The sequence below is a fragment of the Microtus oregoni genome, unplaced genomic scaffold, assembly GCF_018167655.1.
Source record: "Microtus oregoni isolate MIOR12 unplaced genomic scaffold, Mior012 000012F_ref0000307, whole genome shotgun sequence".
NCBI lineage: Eukaryota > Metazoa > Chordata > Mammalia > Rodentia > Cricetidae > Microtus > Microtus oregoni.
Window position 1 is genome coordinate 14,314,600 of NW_024543071.1, and position 18,177 is coordinate 14,332,776.

Sequence of the window (18,177 nt, forward strand, 5' to 3'; positions counted from 1 at the left end):
AAGGTTCTCCAGGCATGGTTTTAATTTGCCAGTTTATGGGGCTGGAAACCTTGGAAGCAACTGGCTGATGCCAACGTCATCTTCAGATCCTTAGAAAAACACTGAAGTCTTAAAGTTTAAGAGGGAAAAATAGGAAAACTGAAGTCCTTTATTGGATGGTGAAGTATTCGGGATACCAGCTCTCTTGGCTGTCTCATGAAAATGACAGGGGAGTGCCCACTTCTGGCTCTCCCCGGTGCCCCTAAATCACTTAGCTATGCACCGGATGCCCTCATCTGCCAGGCAATGTGTGGGCAGAGGCACAAGCAGGACAGCAAGGACAGCGGGCAAAAGGTCTACTCTGAAATACCGGCTACACGGCAGGGGCGTTTTCATTAGATGCTGAGCCCGCAAGGAAGAGCTCCAGGAACCAGAAATGACAGAGGGAAACTAGAAACCACGCTCAGAATGGAGGCTGGACCTTTCCGGGTGCCCTGCAAAGTGGGTTAGTTTGGTGATTTGGGGTAAATCTGAAACAGGGAGGTGGAACTGAGACCCAGCATATAAAGACGGGACCCACTGAGCGTGGTGGTACACTTCTTTAGTCCCAGAACTTGGGAGGCACAGCAGGTGGACCCGTGTTCTCAGCCAGGATGGTCTACGTAGCATGTTCCAGGACAGGCAAGGCTACAGAGAAGGACTCTGTCTAAACAAATCACAAAAAGATAGAGCCCTCCAAGGGAAACAGAGATCAGAAGAAATTGAAGAGCCATGAGTACAAAGTGGGAATGAAGATCTGAATGGAGACGGAGACAGTTTCCTCTAATCCAACATGAGGCTGGACTCGCACTACCTGCATGGCCTGAAGATCTTTAAACTACAAATACAATAAAAATGGTTTCCGAGCCGAGCATGGTGCTGTTTGCCTAAGCCCAGCAGTCAAGATCATGAGGGAGGAATCATGAGACTGGCTACATAGTGAGGCCTTGTCTCTGAAAGAAAGTGTCCCTGGACTGGCAAGATGGCTTAGTGGGTGCAGGTGCCTGCTGCCAAGCCTGCCAACCTGAGTTAATCCCCAGGACCCACACGGCGGAAGGGGAGAACTAACTCTGGATGCAGTGCAAGGCCGAGCTCCCAGCCCTGTGACTAGAAGTGACGCTAACATGCCATCCTGGGGACAAATGAGAAATAAAGGTTCTAGTTGAATGGTTGGTCATGTGTTTGTGTGTCAGGATGACAAGGGGTCAATGGTGCTGGCTAGTTTCATGTCAAACTGACACAGGCTAGAGTTATTCTGGAAGTCAAGTCAGAAAATGATGCTCCCAGACTGTAGCGCATTTTCTTAGCTGACGACCAATGTGGCCAGCTCGCTGTAAGCTTTGCCACCCTGGGCTGGGTGTCCAGGACGTGTAAGAAAGCGGGCTGGGCAAGGTAGGGGAGCGAGCCAGGAAGCAGCACCCTCCACAACTTCGGCATCAATTCCCGTCTCCAGATTCCTGCCCTAACTTCCTTCCATGATGGTCTGTGACGTGGAACCCCGAGCTGAAGTAAACCCTTTCCTCCCCAAGTTGCTTTTGGTCATGGAATTTTATCGCAGCAGAAACTCTAAGACACACAGTAAGGGGTCCCACAAAGGAAGCTGGACTGAAGATGTTTACAAGTATAATATAAAATATGTAAAAACACGATCCATCACAAACAGGACTTGGAAAATTCAACAAATAATATGATAATAGCAGCTGGGAGGAAAAGGAACTCATGATAATGGAGTGCTCAGAGAAGACCTATGTAGGTTTCAGCCAGGTGTGGTCACTTACACCTCTAATTCCAGAACTCAGCAAGCGGAGGCAGGAGGATCATCATGAATAAAAAGCTAGCCTGAGGTACAGGGTAAGACCCTCTCTAGGAAAAGGACAGCAGGGAAGGAGTGTAAGGAACTGTTCAACAGGAAAAGCACCTGCAAGAATGAGTCCTCGAGCACAGTCTGCAAACACGTAAATCCCAGCAGGTGCGTTCCTAATCCCAGCACTGGAGAACCAGGACAAGTGGATCCCTAGGCTCTGCGCCCATCAAAGACTTTCCAAGGCTCTCCTCTGGCCTTCATGCAAGTGCGTGTGTGTGTGCGCGCGCACACACACACACACACACACACACACACGTGTGGCATGCACACCCTTGTACGTTTGTGCATCGCCACATGAGCACATGCAAATCAAAGATGAAGTTTCAAATAATTAAAGCCCAAAAGGAAGAATAAACTATGAGAAGAGAATACAAGCAAAGGAAAGCTGGCAACCAATGCTTGTTTTGGCAGCACAAAATAATGCAACAGAAATCAGAAGGGCCCCTGAACAAGTACGACAGGCAAAGTCATAAAGCACTCCGAGTCTTTGGGAAGAGCAAGAGTGAGGCCCCGCAGTGGTGGCGCACATCTTTAATCCCAGCAGTTAGGAGGCAGAGGCAGGTGGATCTCTGTAAATTCAAGGCCAGCCTGGTCTACAGAGTGGTTCCAGGATAGCCAGGGTTACACAGAGAAATTTTATCTTGAAAAACCAAAAGCCAAAAGAAAAAAGGAAGAGTGATTGAGAAGAAAGAGAAAAAGAGAGAGATTGATTTGGAAAAACCATCTATGACAGTAAAAATGCAGGGCCACTGAGGTGACGTCAACAGATAAGGCACTTGTCACTAAGACTAGTAACCTTAGTTCCATTCCTGGGACCCACATGGTAGGAGGCAAGAAGACTTCTGCACGCAGGCTTCCTACCCACATATAAATAATAATAATAATAATAATAATAATAATAATAATAACCTTCAATAGATGGGTTACACAGAGATTTAACAAAGTTAAAAAGAGAATTAATAAACTAGGGAGCAGATTTGAGAAAATTACCCAGCAAAGTGTGCTTTTCTCGACTGGAGAAAAACATGGAGATGGAAGACAACAAAATGCTCAGGAAGAAAAGATGAACCATTTTCGGAGACAACTGGAAACAAGTCCAGAGCAGGTACAATGTGGAATCTGGGGTGGCAATGAAGATATCTAGGTTCATTTTATGAAATTACAGAACAATAAAGAAGATTTTAGATACACTCTCATTATCAAATAGAAGTAAAATTTAAGGAATAATAGGTTTTACAAGGATAACACAACAGCAAAAGAGGACAAAGATCTAGGTGGAGTTCAGGAAGCGCAGGGGATGGCAGCGTCTGAACTAAGCCCTGAAGGACAAGGAGACACTGGCTTACACGACGTCCTGACTTCAGGAACATTGCTCTAGGCAGGGATATGTACAGCACATGGTGTTTCAAGGACCAGAAAGAGGGCTGGTGTGGATGGGTGCAGGGAATCTCGGGGAGAACTCGGCCGAGGGCAGGGTCCCTACACTCCGCAAAATGCCACCCCCCTCCCCGGCGATGCTCAGAGCACTGTTGCAGCAAGTTTCTCCCTCAGGTTACGGAGATTTTAAAGACAATACTTTTGAAACTCTCCCATTTACTTTCCAACTACACAGTAAACAACAAAATAATTTTGTCTTCCATTCTTGAACCTAGGAATGACCCTCTAGAAACAGACCCACTGGCAAAGAGGTCTCCTGATGTAGGGACTGAAACCAAAGGAGAACAAAGCTTCCTCAACAAGACAGATGTGAAACAAGAGAGTGCCAAATCCTGACAACGCGGGACCTTCAGGGCCAGCTCTCTAGGTCCTCAGAGAGCCATAGGTGCTTATGAAAATTATTCTCAGCCAGGCGGTGGTGGCGCACGCCTTTAATCCCAGCACTTGGCAAGCAGATCTCTGTGAGTTCAAGGCCAACCTGGTCTACAAGAGCTAGTTCCAGGACAGGATCCAAAAGAGAAACTCTGTCTCAAAAACGGAAGGAAGGAAGGAAGGAAGGAAGGAAGGAAGGAAGGAGAGAAAGAAAAATATTCTCTAAAACTATACAGACATACTTTGTGTGATTGGGGGAGGGGAGGAAGAGGCGGTGAATTGAGACAGTCTCACTCAATAGTCCTAGAACTCATTAAGTAGACCAGGCTGGCCTAGAACTCACAGGAACTCACTTGCCTCTACGTCTCAATTGCTGGGATTAAAAACGTGCACCACCATGCCCTGCTACCTGTACTTTTAACAACCATGAAGTAAAGACAGTGTTATCGTCCCTAACATGAAGAATGCAATTTGAGGCTACACAAAGAGCTAAGAGAAGAGGGACACTAGGGAGACACTTGAATAAGCAAGGGGGGTCCTGGCCTGCTGATTCTTCCGTACTAGTCTACCTTCCTTTCTTCCGTGTGAGACTGTCACATACTAATTTTGCAGCCTCCACAGTATATACCATGTCTGGAAATTATTTTTTAAGCTTTGCTAACACAAGATAACTCTCATTCTTTCTGACAGAGCAAGCCACTTCAGGAAGTTAGCCAAGTCTCAGCCTTATGTGTGCACTGGAGAACAGGGCATGGACTTTTGAGCTGTTTGGCGGAATTCAGCATTTCCCCAAAGACCAAACAGCCTGAGCTACGTGAGGCAGCGAGTCCACCGATAAGACTGGGTCTCACAGCTGCAGTCTGACAGTGCTTCACCCTAAGGGCTCTGTCCCGCTCTCTAGATACAAAGTCCCCTAGTGGGTAAACCAGAGATGTACTAGAAAGAGCGCTGAGGTGACAGATGCGTGCTGGCCTTTCTGAGGGCGCCGGGGACCTCCTAGGTTCCCCTCGGGGATTGATTAACGCAGAGTGAGGACCTCTGGGATCGCTGACTAAAAATTGACCTTGTTTTTGGAGACAGGGTTTCTCTGTGTACTTGGAACTCACTTTGTAGACCAGGCTAGCCTCAAACTCAGAGACCTGCCTACCTCTACTTTCTGAATGCTGGGATTAAAGGTATGGGCCACCACCACTTGGCTGAAATTTTTTTCCAAAACATTCCCTGAAACAGGCCTAGTAGCACAGGCCTATAACCCTTGCTCCTGAGAGGCAGAAGCAGGAGGATGAGGAGTTCCAGGCCATCCTTAGCTACATAGCAAGTTTGAGGCCAGCCTGGGCTACATGAAACTGTCTTAAAACACACATACACACATATATACATACACAAATATTTAAAAATGAAAAATAAGTCCCAGAGTCCAGCTCCAGCAGGGCTCAGATCCCACACTGCTTGCTGAACTTCGCACTGTCCTCTCAGGAAAAATGCCACCATCAATTAATGGCCATTTTTGTACCTAAATCATTGAGCCAGTCTGCTCTCAACCTTGCCTGTGGCTAAACTATTGTACAATTGGAGTAGGAAAAGTCCTTTTTTCAATAAATGAGTAGCCATCCTGATTCACCCTCAGCTCCTGCCACAGCTGAGTCTACCTCTCCTTTTGGGATGGCTTGACTGCTAAGAGCACTTGTTGCTCTTGAAGACGTCCTGGGTGGTGATTCCCAGTACCACACGGCAACTCCCGGCTGTGTGTCTGACTTCAGTGGACAGTAGGTCCATATGTGATGCTCAAACATGAATGTAGGCAGAACAAACACACAAAATCAAAAAGAATAAACTTTAACAAAGTAAATAAAACACTGCCTGGGTTATGCATGTCATATATTTTCAAGTTTGAGACCGCTATCTTGGATGTACGCCAAGCATCCAGTAAACAGTCCATACTTTCCGTAACAGATGAGGACTAATGTTCTTTCTAGAATCTCAAACACGCCCAAAAGTTACCCAGCAGAGCACATTAAATCATTTACCTTCTGTCCCATTCTGTAAAAAACACAATAAATCATAAACATGCATCTTAGAAATAAATGGCACATTCACTCGGCACACTCCCACCTGGCCAGTATTGCTACTGCTGAAGCCACGTCATAACTGGGTCCTCATTAAACAGCCCCACACGGAGCAGCCAGCAGAGAGATTAAAATCCATTTCCTGTGTTGCTATTAGGAACCTGGACAACATCCTCACAAAGAGTCACCTGACCCCAGAGGAAAATCCCAGAGTGAAAATCCGAAGTTGCAACACACCCCAAGGTTTTCTTAAAGTCCACTCAGTAAGGTACCCCACCCCCACCCCCTCTGGGGGTTCAACCCTTATTACGTTGAAATAAACAGGCTGGAGGCAGGGGTGCTGGCAGTGTGAAAGCAGGGGTGCAGGCAGGAGCGCAGGCAGGGGCGCAGGCAGCTGCTCGTTGTCTATTTTTGACCCCACCAGGTAACTTTACCTTTTTAAATCATATATATTTGTTTTATGTATATGGCTGTTTTCCTATGCGTACGTATGTACACCACATTGAGTGCCTGGTACCTGCAGCGGTCAGAGGAGGTTGTCTGATCCCCTGGAACTGGAGTTGTGAGCTGCCATGTGGGTGCTAGGAATAGAACCTGGGTCCTCTGGAAGAGCAACCAGTGCTCTTAACCGCTGAGCCATCTCTCCAGCCCGATCCAGCTTTTCACACAGGAGCCTGGGGACTTTACTGACTGAGCCACCTTCCCAGCGCTTATTTTTCATTTAAAGAAGGAGGAAAGGAAGGAAGTTTGGGGGTGGGGAGCACCAAGATTTTAAAGTAAAAAATACCCATATAAGAACAGAAGTACAGGGGTTAGAGAGATGTTTTGGCAGGTAAGAGTGCTCGCTGCTCTTCCAGAAGGATCAGGGTTCAATTCCCAGCACCCCCATCAGGTGGCTCACAATCACTAGGGACCCCAGTTTCATAGGAACCAATGCAGTGCCTTCTGGTGGCCCCCATGGGCACCTGCACACAATCACAGACTTATACACATAAATAATAATAAAAGTAAATTGTAAAATATTTATTTTTGGATTCAGGAGGCAGTGGCAGGTGGATCTCTGAGTTAGAGGCCAGACTGGACAGTCAAGGCTACACATACAGTGAGACCGCATATCAAAAAGTAAAATGGAACAAAACAAAAATTAAAAACAGACAAAAGTAAAACAAGCAGAGTACTACCACCAACAATAAAAATCAACAAAAAAGTTAATGTTTCGATTTTTATTGCTGAAAAGATCCCTAAACATTCAAGATCAGGGCTGTAGCTCCGTTGGTGGAGTGCTCGCTTCGCACGCATGAAGCCCTGGGCTCAGTCCTTAGCACAACACAAAGCCAGGCACAGGAACAAAGAATCCTAGGAGGAGTGTAGCTCAAGATCACCTCTGTGAGTCTGAGGCTTGTCTGGGCTCCCCTACCTCAAAAAGTGAGGGTGATGGAGGAAGGTCATTGGCTAATAAAGGAACTGCCTTGGCCCATTTTATTGGTTAGAGGATAGGTGGGAGGAGTAAACAGAACAGAACGCTGGGAGGAAGAGGAAGTGAGCTCAGTCTCGACAGCTCTCCTCTCGGGAGCAGACGCCTGAGAGAGACGCCATGCCCCGCTCCCGGGCAGACACACGCCATGAAGCAAGCCGCCAGGTTAGACATGCTGAACCTTTCCCGGTAAGACCGGTGCTCACCGATTATTAGAGATGGGTTGATCGGGATATCAGAATTAGCCAGTAAGGGCTAGAGCTAAAGGGCCAAGCGGTGTTTAAAAGAATACAGTGTCTGTGTAATTATTTCGGGGCATAAGCTAGCCGAGCAGGCGGCTGGGGTGCTGGGGATGCAGCCCTGCCGCTCCAATTACTACATGAGGGGACTGGGAAGACGGCTCAGTCAGCAAAGTGTTACCAGTACAAGCACGAGGACCTGAGCTCAGTCCTCAGAACCCACAAAAAAGCTGGACACTGTGGCACACACTCGTGATCCCAGGGCTAGGAAGGCAGTGACGTGGGGATCCTGAGACTTTCCGGCTAGTGAGCCTAATCAGTGAGCCCCTGTCTCGAAACCCACAGTGGGCCAGTCCCAAGAAAGGACATTTAAGGTTGGCCTCTGACCCCCTCCCCTACAGTCATCTGAGCATCCCCACCACACACAGAGAAAGGATCAAACAATCAAGTTGATCTTGCCCCTTTGCAAGTACAATCTAAATGAATAAAATTCAGTGTGTGTTTGTGTGTGTGTGTGTGTGTGTGTGTGTGTGCGCGCGCGCATGCGCACAAGGGCTAGAAGCAGACTACTGAGGCGTTCTCAGCCTCTGTCACCCGTCACCCCTAAATGACTTGTAACTCAAAAAAGCCCATGGGGTCATTTCTCCAAATGGTGACATGTATACACATAAAAATTCACACTTGTGTGGGGCACTCAAACTCCTCAAACCTCTTAGCCAGCTTGCCCTTGTCACCTGTAAAACGTCAAAAGTGCCACCAACTGAGAGACCCAACCCTGAGATCACCCAGTTTATCAGTGACTTATAGAACCCTGAAAATGGCTCTTGGTCAAACAAAAACCCCCTCCTTTCTTTAGACCTATTTTTATGTGCATGGGTGTCTTGCCTGCATGCATGTCTGTGCACCACATGCACGCCTGGTGCCCGTGGAGGCCAGAAGAGGGTATTGAAGTCCCTGGAATTGAAGTTACTATGTGGGTGCTGAGAATCACACCCAGATCATCTGAAAGAGTAGTCAGGGCTCTTAACCACGGAACCATCTCTCTCAGCTCTAAAATACCCATTTCTTTGCCTCACAGGAAAAGGTGCTGTTTTCAGGGGGCCCTGAGCTACGAATGCTGTGACTTATTCTACGAGACCCACCACTCCCACCAGCAGCAACACGCACAAGCCACATGTCACTCCTCATTTTAACTCTGATCCTCGGTTTAGCACCGTCTTTGTCCTCATCCCACCAGCAGAGGCTCCTGTTTGGCGCCGAGACTCACCACGGTTCACCTCAGGCGGCTGGCGGCTTCCAATCCAGGGCTGGAGATTTATGCATCAAAAGGTCAACATTGTTCAAGGCTACTGCTTACTCCTACAAAGAGTGACATTAAAAATGGCCTCTCCAAAATAGATATGAGATTTAAAAAAATAAATAAATAAAGAGATTTGGGACACAGAGGCTGTCTCCAGGATTGAAAAACTTAAAGAAACAAGGATTCTCTAAAGAGAATCTGCTCAGAGGTTAAGACAGCCTTGGATTTTTGTTTGTTCATTTTTAAGACAGGGTTTCTCTGGGCAGCCCTGGCTGCCCTGGAACTTGCTTTGTAGACTAGGCTGGCCTTGAACTCACAGAGATCCACCTGCCTCTGCCTCCCAAGTGCTGGGATTAGAAGCACGTGCCACCACCACCAGGCTAGCCTCAGATGGTTTAGGAAAGAGTACAGGATGGGTCTGTTATGAGACAGTTTACAATGAACTGTAAGGGGTACTACCTTGAAATATATTCTATTATTACAGTAACTACCGCCTGCCGTGGAAGCTGTGAGTTATCTGGGCAAGACTGAGATCTGGCCCTGCTGGGGGTTGATGTTCACATCACACAGGGCAAGAGGTGAGATTTCAGGTCCAGAAGGGTTTGGTTTTATGTCCTCCCCACACGCACAAAATTTCTATGAGATATGGTCCCTGCTGACTGAGGGGGCAATTGGATGTAAGATTCCAAGTCTTTGGGCAGGTCATAAATGCAGGCTTCGGAAGCAAGGAAAAGTGCATTCTCCTTCCCTTACATCAGCCATCCCAGGCACAGTGATGCAGGCCTACAATCCCAGCACTGGGGAGACTGCAGCAGGAGGGCTGAGTTTGAAGCCAGCTCTACCTGCACGGCGAGCCCTCCTCTTTCAGGCCCATGACACCCACTCCCTCAGAACAGCAGCAGACTGGTGTCAGGAGTCTCTATCCTAGGGATCTCCATGCCATCACCCCTGAGCCCAGAATCAGTCAACAGGATCTCGGCATTGCTAAATGTCATGGGTGCCGACAGGGGTTTGTTTGTGTGTGTCCCACACAAACAAAACTATCCCTGTTTTGTTGTTGCTTTTGTTTTTTTTTTTGTTGTTGTTGTTGTTATTTGTTTTCGAGACAGGGTTTCTCTGTATTGTCCTGGCTGTCCTGGAACTTGTTTTGTAGACTAGACTGGCCTTGAACTCAAGAGATCTGCCTGCACGCGCCCTGGCCACACTAAAACTACCCCAGTTTTGGCACACCGCCCTACATAAAGGACATAACTGTGCTCTATTTGGTCTCGTGCTCTGGTGGCTCCTGGATTCTGTGTTCTGTGAACTCCAGGGTAGGACTAAGGTCGCCGTCACAGGTGCGCCTGCTCTAACAAAACCCGTAAGGAAGTCCTGATCGGAGGACTGTGGAGCCAAGCCCCCCCCCCCATGAGACAAGACCCCCCCCCCCAATCCACACACACAATCCCCACCCAGACCCCATACTCTTGGTCCCTCAGGCAACGGCCTGCAGAGAAATTCCCAAGGTTCAAAGCCTAAAGTTTTTATTTCCCAGATGGGTAAGAAATGAGTCGCTGGCTCCCTGACCATGGCAGGTTTACAGTAACCCAGCACAATCTGGGCTTGGCCCAAAACTTCAGAACCTCTGTTGGGTGGCGGGGCGCCTGCGCATTCCACGTCTGCTGGAGCCTGCCCCAGTCTATCCCAGCCTTCCTATTGTGCCGCGGAGCCACGCTCAGGGGTAGGATGTCATGAGTGTTTGTGGTCGGCGGGTAAGCAGGATTTCCAAACCTTGACTGAAAACCACACACACTAAGAAGTTAGGCACTATCAGAAACCAAGACTGGGCCCTTGCGTCACAGTTCAGTGGGAGCTCCTGAAATCAAGTGTGTTGAGCAAAAGAGCCAAACAATAATAAACAGAAAGCCAGCGGGAAGCAGAGCCTGAGCTGGAACGGTCTAGTAAACCCCATGGCACTTCCAGGAAAGGAAGCCAGTGCGCCAGACTCCAGCCACTGCAGAGCAAACAGCCTTTTCAGGAGTTGGTGTGGCTCGCGGGATGGTCCTCTCGCAGCTGAACAAATGACTTAGAATTAAGTCACCGACCAGGATTTATCTTTTAATTCTTAAATATGTTTTTATTCACTACACAGAGCTCCTGTAATGGACACAGAGAACTGCAAAGGCTATATAGTTCTTATTCTTATGTATTTATAAGTACAATACATAATACATTTCGATATATTAATATATGCATTAATATATACATTAATCTATACATTAATCTATAATGCAATGCACATCATAGAAGAGAACACTAATTAAAGAAGTACAAAAATATGGCATTATTTCTTTTCTTGAGACATTGCCATATAGCCCAGGCTGGCCTTTAGTTCACTACATTGCCATATAGCCCAGGCTGGCCTTTAGTTCACTACATAGTCAAAGCTAATTTCCAACTTCCTATTCTCCTGCCCTAGTCTCCTGGGATCACGTGCCCAGAAGTCACCTTGAAGGAATGAATCACTATTTCTAACAACAGAAGTCGTGTCCTATTGAGTCCGCCACCCCCCCCCCCCACCTCCCCATAAGGCCCAGGGTTCAAACTCTGCCCAAAAAGCAGTGGCTACTAAGGATACAGAAATGGAGACGGGTCAACATCTAGGGTTCTTTCAGTCCACTTACAGACCAGCAGCAAACAGCAAGAGGTGTAGGGATGGAGAATTAAAACCAGTGAAGTCTGCTAAGAGATGAGAAGCAATTTTTGGAAGACAAGGAATTTTACATTTTTTTAATATAACCAAATTAAGTTTCTGAAATAACCAAATTACTGTTTTCATGGACTAAAACTGACCTCTTCAAGGAAAGGGGGGTGGCTCAAACTCAAGAGCAATCACTGGAGGAAGGGACAGCCCCTGGCTCTGCCCAGGGAAAAGTCACCATCACCAGACAGGGTCCTTGTCCACTAGGTCCTGTCCCGATGTCACAGAACAAGCCACACTCCTTGAGAAACCTGGCCTCTTTCTGCAGAGACGGCTTCAAACATGAATGTAGGCAGACTCAGGAAAACAGGCCTTTCTCACGTCCCATCGAGGGACCTTTAGACAGCACAGGGTCCCAACACAGGACAGTCAGGTAAAGAGATACTAGAAATAACAAGACTACATAAGCTACAAATCCTTCTGCAGGCAGGGCTGGCCTGCAAAAGCTCAGAGTGGTAAGGGCCATTCAGAAGCCTATTGTCAGGAAACTGCTCAGAAGCCAGTCTAGAAAACTGGTGCTGATCATTGAGGGTGCTGGGGGGGAGGGGTTAATTCAGTGCTCGCCACCATCTCATTCTCTCGGCTGAGCTGGGGTTCTGGGACACAGGCCTTCTCCAACTTCTGGCCACCCCCATAAAGAAGATGAAAGTATCTTGGTAAAGTAAGAAATGGCCATCAGGTGGCGGAGGCACACACCTTTAATCCCAGTTCTTGGGAGGCAGAGGCAGGCAGATCTCTGTGTGAGTTCAAAGCCAGCCTGGTCTACAGAGCAAGTTCCAGGACAGGCAAAGTTACAGAGAGAACAAGCACCCCCCACCAAAAAAAAAAAAAGAAAGAAAGAAAGAAAGAGAAAAAAAAGATGATTTCTCAAGTCTAAGTCAGCACACAGGATGCTGAATGACAGAAACACATGGTCACTGAACTCATTCAACTTCTGCAAAGGGGCCTGCAGCTTCTTGGCCCTGTACCACGGCAGTCACATGTCCTTTAATAATGAATGAGCAGGGCTACAAAGATGGCTCAGCAGTTAGGACTATGCATTGCTTCTAGAGAGGACTTGAATTTGATTGCTAGCACCCACCATGGGTGGCTAAAACCACCTGTAACTCCAGCTCCAGGATGCAATGTCTCCGGCCTGTGTGAGCACGCACGCACGCACGCACACACAAACACACGCACGGAGTTCAGTGCTTACTGAACGCCAGCCAAGGTACTAGTGTTTTACACACATTCTTTTATGAAATCTTCCTCAAGCAAATATTATTATTTGCATTTCAGAGATGGGGTTCACAGTCACGGAGGAGTGAGTGCAAATCTCTGCCTTTCCAGTCCTGTTCTTTCCACTGTACTCCAGTTACTAATGAAAGGGGATTTTCATCCATTCATTTTCCAGAACTACGAGAAGCTGATGTCATCAGTGCCCTCCAGATTTTACCATGCTTGCAGGCAAAAGGCAACTTTTGTTAAGAAGAGGAGAAAGTGCTCACAAGACTGTCACTGCACCAACTGCATCAGAGGACAGAGGGGCTGTCACTGCACCAACTGCATCAGAGGACAACAGTGGGGCTGTCACTGCACCAACAGCATCAGAGGACAGAGGGGCTGTCACTGCACCAACTGCACCAGAGAACAACAGTGGGGCTGTCACTGCACCAACTGCACCAGAGGACAACAGTGGGGCTGTCACTGCACCAACTGCATCAGAGGACAGTGGGGCTGTCACTGCACCAACTCCATCAGAGGACAGTGGGGCTGTAACTGCACCAACTGCACCAGAGGACAACAGTGGGGCTGTCACTGCACCAACTGCATCAGAGGACAGTGGGGCTGTCACTGCACCAACTGCATCAGAGGACAGTGGGGCTGTCACTGCACCAACTGCATCAGAGGACGACAGTGGGGCTGTCACTGCACCAACTGCATCAGAGGACAGTGGGGCTGTAACTGCACCAGAGGACTGCTCTGCAGCTCGATGAGGACGGTAACACAATTTTCCCCAACCTACTCTTTTATATTCTGTTTTTCTTATCACATATCTTGATCCCATTCATTGCCTGTCCCTTCATATGCACCCTGTACCCCCGCACCCTCCACCGAAATAAACAAAATTCAAGAGAAAAGTAAGAAAATAAGATTAAAAAAAATTTTAAAGGGAAGCAATTACAAATCTCATCATGGAAGCTGCAGTGTGACCCAACAAGTCCAGCCATATACTCCTTTGCCCATACATCTCTACCTGCGAGTGCTCACTGCAAAGAATCATTGGTTCAAGGCCCCTGGTCTCCACTACACGTTTGATGTTTGGACATGCTGCTCCCGTCCTGTGTCCACACCCACCTTTAAAGAACTCCGGGCAACCCTAAAGATCCACTCACCTTGTCCTCAAGGCTTCCCTCTGGACCTGGGGCCTGAGCTCACCAGTGGCCTCGCTTCCCCAGGGACAAGCTGTAGACAGTGTGTGTGCCTGTCCCCTCTGTGCCCTGCGGCTGGGTACAGTCACACATTCCGATACAGACAAGCCTCTCAGACCAAGGAGGGGGTGGGGGGGTCCGGCTCTCCAGAGCCCTGGAACAAATACTTGGAGCAGTATCTATGCTGGGGACAGCAGCTGGTCCCTTGCTACTGTTTTCTCATTCCACACTGGGTCACCAGCAGGAACTGAGTGCCCCCCACCCCGCCCACTTCAAACAGTGGCCCACAAAGTAATCAAGCCTCTGCCACAGGAGTCTGTTTGCCTTGTAAATCAGCCAGCAAGGCCAAAACAAACAGTTTCCACCCCACCCCCTGAAGTGTCCAGGATATCCCTCAGTCACAGGGCCACCCAATGAAGGGAGGCTCAGAGGCTCTGCACACCCCTCCCCCAGTCCCTTCAGAACCGGTGGACCGGGAAGAAGTCTCTCCTACCTCACCAAATCAAAATGGAGAAGGAAGAAAGGGGGGTGAGCAAGAGCCCCACTTTCCCTCACCCTTCACCGGTTTCCCTTACCAAGCTGTACACGCGGCTCACGGCTACAGCCCTAGGGTCACCCCGGGGACACTGGGGTGAAGAATATGACGGCTCTGGAGGCTGGGAGCAACCAGCAAGAAGGCTGTGTAAAAGCTGCCTGTCAGGACTGAGACCCTTTCTAAATACGCCCCCTACTAGACACAGTAGGACAATAACAGCTCCCACCCACCACCTCCACCCCCCCTCCCGTCCCCAGCCAGATCAATGATCCATGTAGAACCAGTCGATTACCTGTCTAAGCCCCAAAAGGAAAGGCATCCTGTAACAGCATCGTCCACACTACCCTCAGCAACAAAGGGCTCTCCAAAGTTAAGGTCTTGGAGTGAGCATGGCCTGTGGTGGTTCGGTGCTCTCAGAGCAAAGAGACAGTAAACAGAGTCCTGGGACCCAGCAGGCTGCCTGCTCTCCTCACTACCTCCCCCCACCCCCGCCTGGCCCCGACCCACCCCCACCTTCTCGTGACACATCTCAGACGCAGCACAGCCCAGGCGTCTGCCAAGGGGGAAATGACATCAGATCAGGCACAGCGGAGAAACTTCAGACAGCTGCCGAGGATGTGCAGTAAACCTGTGATGCCAAGACCAACCTAGAGGGGGGCCTGCTAGCTCCCCCTGCTCTGACGGGCTCCCGGCTGGCAGATAAATCAAGTCTGAGAAACTCAAGAGAACTGCACTTCTCTGCATAAGGACTGGGTCCCAAGGTGTTGTTTCTCCTCGGGGAAAGAAATTCAAGCCTGGTTACTGTCCTTCTGCAGAAACTTTTCCACCCCGCCCCAATCTTCTGTGGTAGCGCTAAATAAACAGCATCATGGTTCGCAGTTCGCGGTTCACAGCTGTCCCCACCCTCGAGGGGCATCTCTCCCCGCTTAGGTAGTAACCCTGGCTGCTGCCTTGGGCCCCCCACTATAAGGGGAGTTTATATTTCATAAACAAACTGGGCACATCCAGGTGCCAATATCTTTCCTCACTCGTCCTACAAAGGGTACAACAAGTCCCGCCACACCCTCCAAGCTGCCAGTAACACACATCAGCTATATTTAAACCAACTCTTGGTTCAGAAAAGCTTGCTCCCTCAGATTTGCTGGGCTTCCTTTCCGGAGAAGACCAGCCGGCTTTGCCCAGGAAACAAAGACCTGATCTGACCTTTCCTGGTTGGTGCGGCAAGCCAATTCTCATCCTGAACAGCAAGCAGCACGTGGGAGCTTCCCAGGCCTGAGTCCTACACCAGAACCATGGCTAGCACAAGGTCCAGATTCGGGTGTGGGCTTGCAGAAGTGACTCTACTGGGTGTGATCTGAGACAGAACTCAGGGCCTCGCTAGATAAGGGCTCTCCCACTATGCTATGCCACACCCCAGCTCAGAAATGACAATTTTCAAAGGGAACTTTGAAGTTCAAAGTCAATTTTTAGTAGCCTAGACTGCAGATCAATTGTATTTCCCTCAACTCAAGAGTCCACATAGTTCTTGTCGAAGCTTCTGCAATTATTTTCCCTCAGCGATATGTACTAGTTGACTCATATAAACCAAGATGTCCACAAATTACCATCTCGAACTCCCACCTAGGACAAGAAATTAGCAACACACAGCACCAAGCACAGTGTGGGCCACGCATGTACCTACTCATTAGACTCCAGCCAGACACAGTGTGCTTGCTGCAGGACACAGCTGACGGTCAAGGACACAAAGACAGGAAAATGAATAAGGCGAGCAGGCTGAGCCATTACATGAGGCTCACGAAAGAACCCCAACCTCACTGCTATAAGAAAAGAAGAAAAAGCTGATGTACAGAGTGGGGGCCTCCATGGCTGTCTGGAGCCCAGAGAGCCACTTTAGGGCAAATACTGTATTCTCAAGACACACAGTCTGCTCCGTGCTCACACACACAGGCTAAACTGCCAGACAGATGAGACTGGACAGCAAGGCTCAGCCGCCACAAAGACCAGTGAGACAGTTTTCAACCCCTTCCCCTCATTTCCTGTTTCCCGGCAACCACTGGGAGCCAGAAAACATGTGAGACACAATTTTACTTTGGCAAGCCAACTGCGGAAATATGTCTCGAGTCTCTCTAGCCTGTACTGACCTAACAAGACAGACGGGCACCTAGGGTTCTCAGGAAAGGTGCCAGTGTGAATGTCCCCGTTTATCAATCCCACACCCACTAACTACCCACAGTGTACCTGCCAGGTACTGTCCTCAGTGCCAGGAATACGACCATTAAACAACTCCCACACCGCTCTCTGATGGGTTACAGAATTACTCTGTATTTCTTTTTGTTTGATGGGAATGAGGGATTGGGACAGGTATCAAGTAACCCAAGCTGGCTTTGAACTCACTATTGAGTCAAGGATATTCTGAACCTCTCCCTCCCAAGTGCTGTGATTACAGGCTTGAGCCATCATTCCTGGTCACATTTCCTTGCCTCTCGACCCCCACTTTTGAGACAGGGTCTCATAGAGCCCATATGGCCACAAACTCACTCACCTCTGATCATCCTGTCTCCATCTTCCTGGTTCTAGGATTAAAAGAGTCAGGGCTGGAGAGATGGCTCAGTGGTTAAGAGCACTGACTGCTCTTCCAGAGGACCCATGTTCAATTCCCAGTGCCCACATGGCAGCTCACAACTGTCTATAATTTCTGTTCCGGGTTCCAGGGGACCTGACACCCATGGCAAAACACCAATGCTTATATATATATATATATGGAAGGAAGGAGAGAAAGAAAAGAAAGAAGAGAAGAGTGTACCACCACCCCTGGATAATATGGTGGTGGGGACAGAACCCAAGACTTCGTGTACGCTAGGCAAGCTCTCTACCAATTGAGCTACGCCTGACCCCTGCATTTCTAAACCAATCCATCAATGGTGACTCGAGAAGTCAAAACTACATCAGTGTTGTATCACAGGCTAATTTCCTCCACACAAACCACCCCTCTGTGGCCGCTACTCCAGACATGGCTTCTAATCAATGGCTGTCTGGGTTCATCTTCAGGAAGATTATACGTTTCTGAGCACAGGCAGCATTTTACGCCACGGCGTCATCGCGAGACCAGCAGCAAAGGCTCTGAAGAAAGTGCTGACGATCCTTCACACTAACCTACTTCTTGCCTCAGCCCACGGGTGACTAAGCTTCCCTAAGCAATGAGATCCGGGGGTGAGGACAGAAAAGGGGAGCTAGCTAATTCAGGCAGTCTCAGGAAGGTGAGCTCACTTTAAGCCAGGCCCTGGAAATATCACCGCAACCTAGTGACAAGTATCATTGCCACAACCCAGTCAGCTTTGGGATTTAAGAAGCGAGGGGGCCACTGCTGCCAGCCTGGAGGTGGAGCTGGGAGATTCATCTCAAGTGATCCAGGCTCAGACTCCAGGAGCCAAAAATAAAGCCCTCCTTCAAGTAATCTTCGTCATCTTCCTGTCAATGCAGAATTAAATTAAATGCCGAATTTACCAACTTAAAAAAGGAAGTCACACTAACCTAGAATTAAGCAGGATTACGTTGTCAGAATGCTGTAAGTTAGCCACTGCTCATCACCCGGAGCCATGTCTGGGGCAGCCTTTGTTGACTCTACCCTCTCTCCCCAGAGAACCCTCCACGACAGCACTGCCAACGCTACCCTTTGGGTTCTGGTTAATGTCCTGTTTTAAAATACACTGCAGCACACATA

General features: G+C 48.6%; 1 protein-coding gene across 6 annotated transcripts in view; it reads right to left on the minus strand.

Moving 5' to 3' along the window:
- Positions 1-18,177, minus strand: part of Wbp1l (WW domain binding protein 1 like) — a 60,506-nt gene that overhangs the window by 21,076 nt on the left and 21,253 nt on the right. Inside the window, exon 1 of one of the 6 annotated variants that reach the window (XM_041660939.1) lies at positions 14,749-14,898. The exons of 3 other annotated variants lie outside the window; for them this stretch is intronic. In XM_041660939.1, the coding sequence (XP_041516873.1) occupies positions 14,749-14,775 (27 nt within the window). In that variant the 5' untranslated portion in view covers positions 14,776-14,898. Of the gene's footprint in view, positions 1-8,747; positions 8,765-14,748; positions 14,899-18,177 lie in introns of those variants that run through there. 2 more of the 6 variants (XM_041660942.1, XM_041660941.1) reach the window with 2 other exon arrangements.